This window comes from Dipodomys merriami, unplaced genomic scaffold, assembly GCF_024711535.1.
Source record: "Dipodomys merriami isolate MVZ:Mamm:240054 unplaced genomic scaffold, mDipMer1.0.p SCAF_13, whole genome shotgun sequence".
In the NCBI taxonomy this organism is placed as follows: domain Eukaryota; kingdom Metazoa; phylum Chordata; class Mammalia; order Rodentia; family Heteromyidae; genus Dipodomys; species Dipodomys merriami.
The window spans coordinates 7,832,876-7,849,339 of record NW_027202604.1 but is presented as its reverse complement, the minus strand read 5'-3'; the positions used below and the strand labels follow the sequence as shown (position 1 = coordinate 7,849,339).

The 16,464-nt window shown below is 35.2% G+C and overlaps 1 protein-coding gene across 13 annotated transcripts in view; it reads left to right on the top strand.

Annotated features, from left to right (window-relative positions):
* Nucleotides 1-16,464, top strand: part of Tbc1d5 (TBC1 domain family member 5) — a 476,492-nt gene that overhangs the window by 403,854 nt on the left and 56,174 nt on the right. For all 13 annotated transcript variants that reach the window (XM_070018657.1, XM_070018661.1, XM_070018651.1 and 10 more), the window contains one exon: nt 8,791-8,876. In XM_070018657.1, the coding sequence (XP_069874758.1) occupies nt 8,791-8,876 (86 nt within the window). The remainder of the gene's footprint in view (nt 1-8,790; nt 8,877-16,464) is intronic.

Here is a 16,464-nt window from a genome sequence, read left to right as displayed (position 1 = left end):
ACCAGTATTCTTTGTTTTATGACACAAGTCTACAGTAAAACAGCCAAGAAATGCAGAAGTCCATCTACAGGAACTCAGTGATGTTCTCTGTGATGTAACGACACACTTCCTTCCATAGAAAATAAGCTCACTCAAGAAAATATAACTTAAATGCTTGCTTATCTATATTTGCATTCTTCCTTTACCTAGATATTTCAAGATTTAATCTTACTAATTCAATGTTACACTAAAAAGCAACACAAAATATAGTGTAAGCAAATACCCTTAGTAGCAGTAGATTTTATAATAAATGAACTTACAAGCCCAAAATGTTTCATCATTGAAATTATTCCAAGTATTACACTAAAAGTGTAGCTGTGCAAGTTTCTTTTTCCTAGGCCTCACTGTGCAGAGCCTTAGCTTTTATTACCTTGATAATTAAAAAAACATATAAAGAAAGGGAAGAGAACGGGGAAGAGAAGATGGGACCAAAATTCCTCAAACTGGGATTCTCAGTTCCTAGAGTCACAGAGTAATTCTTGAGGCTCTGGAAATCCTAAATCCATTTTGAAATCGTTTCTATTTTGATAACAATTTCAGTGTGATGATGCTTAGAGAGAATGGAGAGAGGGAAGAAAATATTGTCAGGAATGCACAAATGGTTTTCAGTTCCTTTAAACTATTGAAGTAAGTCCTAGCCCCTCCTTGGACAAAAAAGGAAAGAAAATTGTGAAGAGTTGGTGCTAACCAACTACCTAAAAAGAATATGTTGTGGCCCAATGCGGGGGCCAAAAAAAAAAAAAAGTAGATCTAACTCCCTACTATAGCAAATTAGGGTGGGGTGGGGGAATATGTTATTCTGGCAACTTCCTGAATGCTAAATTCAAGAATGTCAATACATTAGAAGAAAGAAAAAAATATTTCTCTTTTGGTGTCTATGTATTTTGCGTAGCTAGAGTTGAACATAATGCACAGGTGATGAAAATGCTTCTCTGCCTCCTGAGATCTCGTCCTGCCAGGTATAGATGGGCATGTCACATTAGCGAGTTGGTCTTATTCTGGGTGTAAGATGAGACTGGCATGGGTTCAGAGGTTTTGTCTATGTCTTTACCCAACTAACAATATTTTGCTTCCTTTTATCTTTTTTGGGGGGAGGGGGTCCGGTCGTGGGGCCTGAACTCTGGGCCTAGGCACTGTCCCTCAACTCTTCAGCTCAAGGCTAGCACTCTACCACTTGAGCCACAGTGCCACTTCCGGCTTTTTTCTTTTTGCTTATGTGGTGCTGAGGAATCGAACCCAGGGCCTCAGGCATGCAAGGCAAGCGTTCTACCACTGAGCCACCTTCCCAGCCCCCTTCCTTTTTTCTAACTTCTAAATTTTCTTTTCTAAAGTTTTACTCTATATGCACAAATGATAATTATCTTAATTTTTCTGTCAGTTTCTCTGAGGTTTTTAATACTTGATATTTATAATATGTATTTCTTTTTTGTAATTTTCTTGTAAAGATTCTATACAGAGGGTTTACAGATACATGAGTAAGGCAATGAGTACATTCCTTTGTTATGTTTTTTATTGTGAAAATACTGTACAGGGGGGTTACAGTTACATGAACAAGGTAATGAGTACATTTCTTATCAAGCATTTTTGCCTCCTCCTTTGTTTTTCCCCTACCATCCCTTCCCTCCCACTTCCACAACTACATTCCCCACCACCACCTAAATTGCAAAGATCATTGTTCAACTGTGTCTTGTACATCTCATTGTTACAATGGGTCAACCTGTAATGAGTACATTTCTACATTTCTTGTCGAGCATTGTTACCCTTCCTTTGTTTTTCTAGGAAATATTAGTGTATACGAATTAGGATATACTAATATCCTGAGATCATTTTGATACTGGCACTGAAATAATATTCTAATTTACAACCAGGTTAAAAGATATTCTGCATACATTTCAGATTTCAAAATACTGTTTTAACATTTGGTTTTATTTTTCTAAATATTATGGTTTGTAAGTTTATTAAAGATACTTGAAATTATCTCTTGATATAGGTTGTTTTTTGTTTTCAAGAATAATAACATTGGCTTTGACTCAATATACTGTTATGCTTAAATATTTTACTGACATTTTGCTACTATAGTAAGATGAGTATTGTCCTCAATCACAAGTAGTAGAAGAAAATCAACTCTTGGATAAATGGCAAAGAAGGAAGTAAGATACAAAGTCTGGATTTGATAGTAGTATTCATAGTATACTGCTTATTATTTGTGTGTATGTGTTTTAAACAGAATTTTGTTATCATATACTACTATAGGATTGTAATATTCGTCTTTCTGATCCACTGTCTCACTGTGTCTGCATTTAGTGAAAAGGGAAGCATGTGGCAATAAGACACAGAAATAGGGAGACCTTTGTAAACCCTCTAGCAATCAGTGAATATCAGACCACAAATTTCTCCAGCTTTAATTACAGGCAAAAGAAAAGACAAAATTAGCATTTTAATATAGAAATATCTTAGGCTTTAGGAGAATTATGATAAATCTAATGTTGTCTAGTGAACCAAAGAGGGGATATTACAACAAACTGTCTCCTTAGGAATATTTGTTTAAATAAAGGCAACCATACTTCATCCTTATCATTTTTGGATAATTATCACTATTTCAGGCTGTTCTTTGTTCCAGGTTTAAAATACCTTTAGTTTAAAAAAAAAGTAATTGGCAGTGTTTGTTTTTTTGTAAAACTACAAAAAGAGAAAAACTCCGTTTGCTTGGCACTGACAAGATAATTATTTTAGGGAGAGCTTTGCTCTGCAGCTTCAGTTCACTCGTGCCATGGCATTTCTGCACTTGGATGCATTTAGGTTATCTCATTTCAGTTAGAGCGTATTAAACTAACTCCTCTTCCATGGCTGAGGCTTGCCCACCTGTCTCCCCTAAAACACCTGCAACATATGTTTATATAACCCTGTAATGCTTTGCCTTTGGGGTCCTCAGAAATTCCCCCAGAGCTTTTTGCTTATAAACAGCTGAGCAATTCGTTTTTCTAATGATGGTTGCTTTTCCCCCAGCATTGAGGCAATAACATATTCACTAAAATAAGGGTCTCATTTTTCATCAAAGAGAAAAACATTCAACATTATTTTTACAGTGCTGTTTCTCCTTCTGAGCCTTAGTTTTTCCTCACTTCTAACCTGGCATGCTATTTTAAAAAAAAAGAATTAAGGGTTGGTAGAAAGATATTAGGAAAAAGAAAACCAATTCATTTGACAATTATTTTCTTCATGCCAGGTACTTATTATGCTGCAATGCAAAGAATTTTTCTATTGAAAGCTACAGTAACTTTGTCAGTATAATTTAATGTAAAAAATCATGCCAATAAGCTATAAAAATAATAATTTGGACATATTATAGGAAACCACTTGAATTATTATAATCTTATAAGTTAGCAATCAAATATTGCAGTAATACCATAGCATAATTTTACATCTTTTTTAAACTTATGATGTATGTGCTTTTAGTCAGAAAAGTAAGACAAGATACAGAGCTTCCTAAATATGTTTTTTTGCAATTAAAAAATATATCATGTTTGGCAAAATCTATTCTAAATTTATATATGACTGACTGTCAGAAATATAAAGTGTCACTTTCCCTGCTTCTTTAATATAATGCATGGACTTTAGGTTATCAAACTGTCATATCTGGTCCCCAAGCCAAGCCAGGGCTGTTGTTCTTCAGTGCTCAGTAGTGTGGGGGTTCATAGCTTTTTCTCACTGAGTTTTTAATCACGTGCCTGGCACTGTGCTGTGCACCTGACTTTCATTGTGTCATTTAATCCTTGCTTTCAAAAGTTTTTCAGGTGATCAAAGTTGAGCTAGAAGTTTAACTACCCATAGTTGCTCAGCTGACGTGGAGTAGAGCAGTAGTCCAAGGCCAAACCCTTTACCAACTTAATCCCCTGCATAAACCCCCATGCATCCTGTGCCTCTAAAACAGATTAGTGATATTCTGTCTCTAATGGTTTTATTTTCAACACATAACTTTTAACTCTACATTAACTCAAATTGATACATTAATATAATAGAGCTGGTACCATTGGAATTGCTTTTCCTTTGCTCTTTTCACTCCTCTTTGTATGTACCAATTATATGAAAAATCCTCCTTTGAACCATCCTTCTGTGTAAAGGAAGATGAGTAATTTAGACTTTTCTTTCTTGAGTCTGTGCATGATGACTTAAAAGGAGATATCATCTTTCTGTGAGGAAAAAGAGTTAGGGTATCAATCCAGAAAACACTGTTTGTAATGACCTGTTTTATGAGTTTGATTTCACCAGACTCAGAACAAGGACAGTGGTAAATGTACCATCTTGTAGTTAATTGTACTTGCAGCATCTTGTAGGTAGTTATCCTTAGTGAGAATCTGAATTTCAATTTTTTATACTACCATAACAAAGTGAACTTAAAATTTTGATATGTGGCTATGGGGGGGGGGTGAGAAAGAGGAGTGATATAGCTGATTTCGAGATTGCCATCACAAAGTATGGTACAGAAGCTGCTCACCATTCAAAGTCTGACTCATTGTGGGATAAAATGTTTGGCCTCAGAAGATGCTGATTTACTAAAAGTAAGAGATTAGAGAATTTCAATTTTACCTCTTAAATCAATTGTTACCATTGAGGCTACTAATAAACTGTTTTGTGATCAACAAAAACATTGAAGGTCCTGTGCACACACTGCACTGGGTTTTGTTTTAGTTTGTTTTCTTTGTAGTTTAAAGACTCATTCCTACCACTACTAATTTGGTTTCCCTAAGTCACTTTGTCCAGAAGACTTTAAGATCATTCCAAAAAACCCAGCTTATCCATGCTATGGGTAGTATTTTCAGCATTCTTTTTTTTTTTTTTTTTTTTTTTGGCGTCCGGTCGTGGGGCCTGAACTCTGGGCCTGGGCGCTGTCCCTCAGCTCTTCAGCTCAAGGCTAGCACTCTACCACTTGAGCCACAGCGCCACTTCTGGCTTTTTTCTTTTTGCTTATGTGGTGCTGAGGAATCAAACCCAGGGCCTCAGGCATGCAAGGCAAGCGCTCTACCACTGAGCCACCTTCCCATTCCTTCAGCTTTCTTTACTAGTGGTATAAAATAAATTACTGAGAAATCTTTAAAAAGAGCCTCAATAACTTCAACAAAGAACTGAATGATTATTTGGAACTTAAATAGCTGGAATTTTTATAGATTTCAGGTCCAGGATAAACTGAATTTGTGATTTCTGCATCCTTCCTAGGGTCATAGAATATAACTAATATGCTTCCATGTACAGGCCAATATGAATTCCATAAGATAGGATTCTAATTTTGCTATCTTCCCAAATAATTCATGAAAACAAAAGCCTTTAGTTCTTTTTAATGAACATAGGTTTGGTCATGTTTTAACAGTTAGAAATCCTGACTATGTGAAAATGGGTTTAAAAGTATCACTTTAACAAGTTTTATGCAATGAGAAATTACAGCTATTGTGGATTCCAGTCCTCTTCACATTCAGAGTTTTACACATGTATAATTCTAGTGACTAATATTTTAATATAAAATTCCAGCTCTTTAAAGATATTTTTAAAGATTTATTATATTTCTGTAGTTTTTCTTGCAAAAACTCCTTTTTTTTAATTGTGAAAATACTGTACAGAGGGGTTACAATTACATGGGCAATGTAATGAGTGCATTTCTTATCAAGCATTGTTGTCTCCTCCTTTGTTTCCCCTTACCAACCCTTCCCATCACCCCACCCCCCACCCCCACCACCCCACACCAAAAGCTCCTTTAAAATAAGAAGAAACAAGAATCTCTTTACTTTTAAGATATTTCAATTTCTTCAAGTTAGAATTCAGTTCATTTCTAATACTATCCTTTTATGAAAGGGGTTGTTTTCACTTTGGTACATAGTCTTAGTTGTATAACCAATTACTTAATCTGTTTTTTGTTGTGGTTTGAATAAGACATTATTCTAAAATTTCTTGACTTTTAAAAGCTATTCCAAAGAGGTTTAAGTAGCAATTAACTGAAAGGAACAACTACTCATAAATTTGAAGCCATCAGTAATGATACCTAATTTTGAAGTAGCCATACCATTTTAAAAGGTTCATTTACATATGTTGATTTTTATGGCTATGCATGTCATATATGTGGTTCTGTGTTGCCCAGTACAGTAACCACAAACCACATGTGGCATTTGAAGTATGCCTCATCTAAATAGAGATGTTCCATAAATACACACTGGATTTCAAAGACTTGCAAAAGAACATAAAGAATATAAATGTCTCACTCATAATCCTAGTTATTCAGGAGGCTGAGGTAAGTTTGAAGCCTGCTAGACAGATTAATCCAAGAGACTCTTACCTCTACTTAACTAAGAAAAAACTGAAACTGAAGGGATGGCTCAAGAGGTAGGAGGTCAGCTGCGCAAGGAAAAAACCCAGGGAGAAAGCCTTGAGTTCAAGCCCCAGTACGGCGTGCGCACACACACACACACACACACACACACACACACACACACACACACACACACACACACACACACACACACACACACGATCATTACTTGTATAGGGTATTCATTTTTACAGATAGCATGTTAAACTTATCATTTTAAATACCTAAGTGAAATACTACTTTTAAGTTCATATTACCTTTTTATTCCTTTTTATTAAAATAGCAACTAGAAAAAATTTTAATTATAGGTAAAATTTGCATTTGTAACCCACATATTTTTTGGATAGGACTGGTCTAGGTTACCTTTTCACTGTTCGTTTTAGAAATAATATTTTAATAGAAAACTCCACTGAAAAACTTGGAATAACTCTGATTATATTTTCTTAGTATTTCATATGCTGCATTTAACACCAACATCATCTTTGATTCTTTTCTTTGCTGTTATTGCCAGTGGTGTGATACTTTAAAATCCCTTTCCTTTTGATATCAGTAAGTAAGGAATTTAAATAGGCTTCAGTGAAAACAATACAGGAGCCTTATTTGTATGTTCAAGTCAGATCATTATTCCAAACAATAGCTTTAAGTGCTTACCTAGGTCTGTACTTCATGTCTTGAATTGCTTGTCATTTATTTATAAAGGTGTTTCAAGAAACTGCTCCATTGGATCCCTTCTTTCATTATTTTTTTTGAAAAAGTAACAATCTTTTAGTAGTTTGTTGGAAGTCTCAAGAAAAGCCCTTTATATCAGCAAAAATAAAATATATTTCCAGAATTAGTACAGAATTAGTTATAATTAGTCTTGTGGAAGTTAATTTTTACAAATGCCTTTAGTCTATTTTATTTTCTCATTATACTTGAGTCCAGGTTATCAGCATTACCATGAGGAAACCTATGTAATTCCTAGAGAGAAAAAAGTTGTACTGTTAGACTTAATAGTATGGTAGTCATGGAAGCATCAGTTATCTTCATCAAGGCAATTCAGATTTGATTATTATAGAACTGTGTTGAATACCAAACCAGTGGAGTAGAATCTGGAGCTAAATCAAGGGACTGTCATTTTTGTCAGATGATTGGAGCTGGCTTGGAAGAGATATGAAAGGGTTGCTCTGTGTAAATATTCTCTTTTCAGCAGAAAAAGAAAAGGTCCATCATGGCTATTAAGATGCAGCTTGTTAGCTTGATGAATTTCAAACTATTTAACCTTAGCAATTATACCCCAACCTCATGCCTGCCTGTAACTACAGCAGTGCTTTGGGATTTTCCAAGAATCGATACTTTAGCATATTAGTAATTTTCTATTAAGATAAAATATACCCTGTTTCTACATAGATCTCTCAAAGGACAGTGCATGAAATACATGCTTGGGTACTAGAAGTCTGTTGTTAGAAATTTCTCAAACTTTCTTATGGCAAATGTGTGTAGCTTAATATTTTAGAGATTATGGTATTTAATTATGCTGTAAATATGTTAAGGTTTTGCAGACGTATGTTTAATTTTTATTTGCCTCTGAAGGGCTTGATACATTTATATAATTAATAGTTAATAAATAATGAATAAATACAAATAAATAATAGCTAAACAGTAGCTACATACTTAAGAAGACAAACCCCAACTAATGATTCAAGGACATTTCTATAATATTATAAATAATACTAAATGCCAGAAAGCAGTGTTATTGCTACTTTTATGAAAATGTTCATAGACCCATTTGCATTGGTAAATTTGATGATCATACTCCTAATACTTCTACTCATTGGTATATTCTAAGCACTGGTTCAACTCAAATGAAACTAGAGGCATAGAAATAACTAACTTGGAAAGAATTGTTGAAGTAACTCATTCACTTTGGGAGAAGGACTCAGAGTGCCATCTAGTGGATATTGTAGCATTCTGTTCATCAAAAACTAAGGATGGTTTTTACTCTTCCTCCAAAATGTTGCTTCCTGAACACTTTGTCTCTCAGCCAGCCTTTTATGATATTTGTGCTTATGGTATATCTCATGTAATTCTTAATTTTTCTTATAATTTATCTCATTTTGTAAAATAATATTTGAAAGTGACCAAGGTCATCAAAAATAAAGCTAATGACACAAATAAGTCTGAACTACAACACAGGTTAGAATAAAATACCTGAAAACAATTTCCATTTTAATCAGAACTGAGATCAATTAAGGAAGAACCTAAACAAAAAAAGCAAAATCCAAGTATGCCGCTTGTTAAACTTCATTATTATATATATTATTTTATGAAGGAATATAAATGGTAACCTTTTCATTTTGTGTTGATAGATAATTTAAATAGATTATGCCTTTTAACATATTGCTTTCTTTCTTCAGAGAAACCCGAGGCCAGTGACTTACCAATTCCGTCCCAATTTGGATTATTACAAAGCACGAGGAGCAGACCTTATGAATAAAAGCCGGTAAATCTTTTTTGATGGTAGTTGTCAATCACAGGCATAGTCTCAGAGGTTATCAAAATAATCGTACACACTTTCTGAAAATTATTTTCCAGACTTTAGAATGTTGGTGGCTAATGTGCATAATGAATCATCATTTAACAAGTTATCTAAGGTTTTTGAAGGCATAAGAAAATGATATACTTTGATGTCAGTGGTGAGATAACAAATGAAATAGATGTAAGAGTACTTTTTCTATTTTGAAATTAGGCAACTTCATTTTTCTAAGCCTAATAAATCTAAATAGATTGTGCCTGCTTGGTATAATCTTTTTCTAGATCCTTGCTGTGATTGAAAAGAGGCAGTTTTGTAATATATTTTTAAGTTATTTCTGTAACAAAATTAAAATTGGGTTTCCCAACTGTCTTTAGAACTACACAATAAATTTATAAATGCATCTGTGTGTGCATTTGTGATTGCATACACAGAAATTTTAAGGGTCACCGTAGGAATAAAAAACCATTAAAAATCATACTTTTTAAAGAAATTAACATTGGCATAAAGGGTTGATGAACAGTTTTGTTCTTTCATAATACTCTACCCAGATGTCTCAAGAGTTAACACGTCTAACCAGAACCATTTCAAATTAGAATGTAATTTCAAAGCTTATACTGGAAGACTAAAATGTTGTATTGATAAATGCTGCCAAGTTGTCCGAATTTTCTTCCTTAAACATTTTGTCTTTATGCTAGCTTTCCTTCTGTAGAATTCCTTCAACCTCAATATACATTTGTCTCTGTGTGTTTATATATGTAAGTATGTAAACACATGTGCACTTAAAATTGCTGCCATATAGTTAAAATCCAGGAGTATCAGAAGTTCACAACAAACTGGCTAATTTTTAAACTTAAAATTTGAATCCTATTACAATAATAAAACCAATGTCATGTTATTACAAAATTACCCAATCTTGATTGAAATGTTTCTCCCATATTTTGATGTGCTCTGTAATTATGAGACCAGTTCAATAGCCCATGAGACTTCTTTGAAGTTTTATTCTGTCTGTTCATTTCATCTGAGTCTTGTTTCACAGATAAAAAAGCTATTCCCTATAGTCACTCATTAATTTACTTCAACAAAATTTTATTGAGTGTCAAACTGATTATATTAGGCACTGGAGATGCCCAGTGAACCAATCATATACAAATTCCTACCCTCAAGAATCTTACATTCTGTTCCCTTGAGTTCTCCCTCTTTTGTCACATATTTAGTTTGGGTTGTTTAAAAGTACAAAGCATTTTAGTTTTGTTTAGTTTGTTTTGGTTTGGTTTTGACTAAGATCTTTCTTTTTCAAAATTTGTTTTATATATTTTATTGTAAAGATACTGTACAGAGGGGTTACAGTTACATGAGTAAAGTAATGAATCCATTTCCTATCCAGCATTGTTATCCCCTCCTCTGATTTGCCCCTACCATCCCCTTCCTCCCCAACTCCTCCCTGTCCCCCAAAGTTGTAAAGTTCGTTTTCAACATAGTGTCTTGTACATCTCATTGTTGCAATGGGTCTTCCTGTATCTTTATTTCAGCATTTTGTTATTTCCCTTCCCCTCTCCAAATTAGAAAAATGTATATACTAGATGCAGGGCACCAGAATCAAATACAGTGATGACAGGGGTTATACCAGGGGGGTAAAAATCACATAGTACATTATAAGTTTTTAATGTACTTATATAAGTTCTTTCAAGCTGTAATCTCCCTCCTCCCTATCTCTATCAGATTATTTTTCATGAAAACAGCCAGATCATGTTATAGCACCTCCACTTAAGCCTCTCCAAAGGCTTCTGTTGCCATTTACCATCCAGTCCTCTTAAGGCCCTCCTCTGTGTTTTTGATATTTTCTCCTACTCTCCCCTTCTCTCTAATCCTATGCCACAACTGGCCCTGTTTCTTGCACATTTGGGGGCCTCTGCACGTAACTGTTCCCTCTGTGAAGCACTCCTCCTATGCCCTTCCTGATACAGAGCTCTGTCCCCTGATCAGAAGGGCCAGACTTTACTGACCTCCCTGTCTTCTCCTTTGTCATTATCCTACTGTCTTCATGGCATTCATTGCCAACTGATGTTACAACAGCACTCTGTGTACCCATCATGTTTCTCCCAACTTTCCCGCTAAAACTTAAGACCTGGGATCAGATACTTGTCCTTTCACCACTTCATGGCACCTAACAATGCCCATTATAGGAAAGATACTTTAAAAAATATTCATTTTATGTATCGTTAAAATTTTTCAACATCTTCTCTAAAGGAAATGCATTATACCCTTTTGTGTTCTTATTTATTCTAAGTAAGGCTTGATTTTCCCATATTTTTTTCTGCAAAAGTGTTGGTTCCGTTTAGTATATTTCCTTATATGTAAAATGGAATTTACACAAAATGTCCTTTGATGATTGAAAGGTAGTGTTTTACCATCTCCTTTGCAATTTCAAAGCTTAAAACCAAAATTGATCCAAACTAAATGTACTTTATGAAATAGAAGACATCACAAGTCAATGTACAAACAGCTAGTGAATAACATTGGAGGAACTGGCAAATCTTTGAAAAAATATCAATTTATAACTTTACCACGCATCAAAATAAATTTCAAAGTACTCAAACAGCAAACACAAGTGCCTGTCTAATAGTTTCTTGAAAAGTTTTTAACCTTAAAAGTAATGGAAGAAATTGCAAAGTAAACAACGAAAACTGGTAGATTTTACTGTACAACAAACTTTTCAAGTAGATAGATCCAAACTAACTTGAATCAAAACAAACAGAAAAATTTAGGAAGTTCCTACATGGCTGCAAATGACAAAGCATAATGATCAAAGTATAAAAAGCACAAGCACTGGGCCGGGAAGGTGGCTCAGCGGTAGAGTGTTTGCTTTGCGAGCATGAGGCCCTGGGTTCAATTCCTCAGCACCGCATAAGCAAAAAAAAAATTAAAAAGCTGGAAGCGGCGCTGTGGCTCAAGTGATATAGCACTAGCCTTGAGTGAAGAGCTGAGGAACAGTGCCCAGGCCTAGAGTTCAGGCACCATGACCTGTGACAAGACAAAAAAACAAAAAAAGGAAGCACTTCAATAAGAAGCACAGGATCCTATCTCACTAGCCAATCTATCTCCTGCCAGATCCTCTTTTCCTTCTAAAGATTGAAATACTCATTCCCTTCAGCATCTTTTCTCTATCTTTACTGATACCTCGAGTAGTAAGCATACTTCATCACTTTACATTCCATCAGTGGCTGAAGAGTCCTTAATTGATGTCTTCAATTTTACACCTTACTTTGAACTCTAAACTTTTTTTTTTTTTTTTTGGTCGGTCATGGGGCTTGAACTCTGGGCCTGGGCGCTGTCCCTCAGCTCTTCAGCTCAAGGTGAGCGCTCTACCACTTGAGCTACAGCGCCACTTCCGGTTTTCTGGTGGTTTATTGGAGATAGGAGTCTCACGGTCTTTCCTGCCCGGGCTGGCTTTGAACCGCGATCCTCAGATCTCAGCCTCCTGAGTAGCTAGGATTACAGGCGTGAGCCACCAGTGCCCGGCTTTGAACTCTAAACTTTTTTAAATATGTTTTTATTGTGAAAATACCGTACAGAGGGGTTCCAATTATATGAGCAAGTTAATGAGTACATTTCTTTTTTTGTGGTTCAAATACTTTTTTAATTTTTTTAATTTTTTTATTTTTTATTGTGAAAATACTGTACAGAGGAGTTACAATTACATGGGCAAGATAGTGAGTACATTTCTTATCAAGCATTGTAGCCTCCTCCTTTGTTTCCACTACCATCCCTGCCCTCCCACCTCCACGACTATTCTTCCCCCCCTCCAACCCCCACCTTCCCCCCCCAAAGTTGTAAAGTTGATTTTTCTACATAACATCTTGTACATCTCATTGTTGCAATGGGTCCCACCTGTATCCTATTTAAACAATTTTTTCACTTCCCCGCCCCAAATTATACCAACATCAAATACAGTGAAAACGTGGTGGAGGGACATACAAAGCAACAAGAAAATCACCTTATAGATATATTAGAAACAATAGCAGGAAAGATAAAACCATTTGTGTCCTTATCTTGGGGTTCATTTCACCTAACATCATCTTATCTGACCTTTTCTGCTTGTCTCAAACAGATACTAGTTATTGCAAATAAGGGAAACCAGGGACCTATGTTTCTTTGGGTCTGGCTTACTTCACTTCATATAATTTTTTCCAAGTCTTTCCATTTCCTAACAAATGGGGCAATGTCATTCTTTCTGATGGAGACATAAAATTGCATTCTGTATATATACCACATTTTCTTGATCCATTCATCTACTGAGGGATATCTGGTAATGGTAAATAATGCTGCAATAAACATAGTTGTGCTGGTAGCTTTAGTATGGTCTTGTTTGTTATCATTTGGATAAATACCCAAAAGTAGGATTGCTGGGTCATAGGGGAGCTCTATGTGGAGTCTTTTGAGGAACCACCATACTGCTTTCCAAAGTGGGTGAACAAGTTTACACTCCCACCTGTCTGCATCCCTCCACCATCTGTTGTTATTAAGAGTTCTTGATTATAACCATTCTAACTGGGGTGAGGTGTATCTCAATGTTGTTTTGATTTGCATTTCTTTTATGGCAAGAGAGGTCGAGCATTTCTTCATGTGTCTATTGGCCATCCTTCTTTCCTCTTCAGAGACGTTTCTCTTTAAGTGTTTAGCCCACTTATTTATTGGGCTGTTGTTTGTTTGACAATTTGTTGTTGAGGGATTTAATTTGTTGAGTTCCAAGTATATTTTAGATATGAGACCCTTGTCTGTTTAATGGATAGTGAAGACCTTCTCTCAATCCATGGGCTTTCTATTGACCTTGCTAGCTATGTCCTTTGCCATGCAGAAGCTCTGCAACTTCATGCAACCCCATTTGTCCAAGCTTTCTTTGATTTGTTGTGTTTCTGGGTCTCTATTAAAAAATTTTGGCCTGTGCCAAGGAGACCTAGGGTTTATCCTATTCCATCCTGTAATGGAATATCAATACCAAATTTCAAACTCTACTAACAAAGCCATAGTAATCAAAACAGCTTGGTACTGGAGCAAGAAGAGACCTCAGGACCAATGGAATAGAATTGAAAATCCAGAAATAAACCCACAGACCTATAGCCATCTAAGGGAGCTAAAAAAAAAACAAAATGGAAGAAAGAAAGCCTCTTCAGTAAATGGTGCTGGCAAAATTGGTTAATCACTTGTAGAAAACTAAAACTAGATCCTTATCAACTCTAAATGGATCAAAGACATTGGAGTCAAAGCAGACACCCTGAACTCTAAAATTAAATATCCTTTGGCCGGGCGCTGGTGGCTCACGCCTGTAATCCTAGCTACTCAGGAGGCTGAGATCTGAGGATCACGGTTCAATGCCAGCCCGGGCAGGAGAGACCGTGAGACTCCTATCTCCAATAAACCACCAGAAAACTGGAAGTGGCGCTGTAGCTCAAGTGGTAGAGCGCTTGCCTTGAGCTGAGGAGCTGAGGAGCTGAGGGACAGCGCCCAGGCCCAGAGTTCAAGCCCCACGGCCAACAAAATAAATAAATAAATTAATTAATTAATTAATTTAATTTAATTAAATATCCTACTACTTACTCTTTCTTGTTGGCTATCCAATATACAATCTTAACTTTAATATTTTTCACACTGAATTCTTTGATTTTTTATTATTAATTTCAAAATGTTATACAAATGGTTTCGGTTCAACATTTTAATTTATAAGTTAAATGCATCTTGATCAATGTCACTCTGCCATTGTTTTTACCCCCATCTCTCTTAACCCCACCCATCCCCTCAAGTCAGACAAGACTCTTGATTTTACCAACACACTAATAAGTCTATTTTCCCACCAGTGTTTGTCCATTATAGCAAGCAGCACTATCCAATTAACAACCTAAAGTTGTCATTTACACCTTTTTCTCGTACCGCATGTATCAAGTCCATCAAGAAATTCTGTTCAAAATATGGAAACAAATTTTTTCCTCCCTCTCTGTACTACTAATACCAAATCATTCATAATTTTTTTGTAATTTGCCCCTATTTTATTGCATATATCAGTAGTTCATTCCTTTTCAGTATTCAATTGTGTTCTGTTATATAAATATGATACTTTGTTTATCTGATTTCTTGTTGATGAATGTTGGGTTATTCCAGACTTGAGGTACTCTGCATAGATCTGAAGATACTTTGTAAAGATATCTTTATGCTATTTGTTGTTGTCTGTTAATAGCTTTCCTTCCTGTTAAATATGTTGAAATGAAATTACTCTATTATTGGACAGATGTATGGTTAATCTTATAAGAAATATAAAACTATTTTATGGGGAAATTGAATCTTTTCCATTCACATTAGGAACATAGAAGAATTCCAATAGCTGCACATCCTTACCAACTTTTGGTATTGTCAGTCTTTTTTATTGTATTCATGCTAGTTGGTATGAAATGGTATCTCATTATGGTTTATGCATTTTCCTAGTTGTTAATGATGTTGAGCATCTTCTCACAACAAATTGATTATTTGTATCTTCTCTGTAAAGTGTTCAACCTAATTTTAAATGGGCTATCTATCTTTTTCTTGTAGTGAAAGTGATAGGAAACTTTATTAAGAAAAGGAGTACACTTTCTATAGATTGAAAGTGGCCCATATTCAGGGCTAGAAAACAATTTTCATGACTTGTAGGAATTCTTCATATAATCTGGATGGGAATTTTTGTCAGTGATATATACTGTGCATATTACTCCCCAGTGTGTGGTCTGCCTAATCATTTTCTTAGTTATGTTTTTCAATAAGCCTAATAATAATAATAATTTTGAAGTTCATTTTATGTTTGTTTGTGTGCTGTTTTATGTGTAAGAAATCTATCTATTCCTAGCCTTAGTCTCTATTGTGGGTCCTCAAGAATACCAGTCAGGTTCAGTGATTTACCAGAACTCAGAGAAGTGGTTATACTTATGATTACAGTCTATTATAGCAAAAAGATTCATATTAAAATCAGGATACATACACATAACAACAATAAAAAGATTTGAATGTAAAAGAAATAAGTATTAACTTCCAGTTATCCTTTCCTAGTGGAGTGTCTAATTTTCCTCCAACAGTGTGTGACTAGTACTTGCTCCCCAACCTTTGGTCTCTTCCAAGATGTTTTTGGGGATTCAGTCATTTAGGCATAGTGCCTGTGTGACTAAACTTAGTTACTCAGTCCCCATTCCTCCAGAGGTAGGTGAGACCAGGTGGACAAGCACGGTATTCACCATAAATCTTGTCATTACTATAAACTATTTGGTGCAGACCAAAGGCTAGACTCCCTTATCAAGCAAGAGGCTTAAAAGTTATCTTCTTTGATTCAGTTAGATGCCAGTCTTAAACACCCTTGAAATACTCATGCTTATGGAGCCCAGAACTGCTGAGATCTTTACCTCAAAGATAATCTTTATTCTTCTAGAAACTATATGGTACTAGCATTTGTATTTAAATCTGTGCTCTACCTTAGATTAATTTTTGTTTGTAATGTAAAGGTTCATACTTTTCTATGTAGATATCCAGCTGTTGAGTA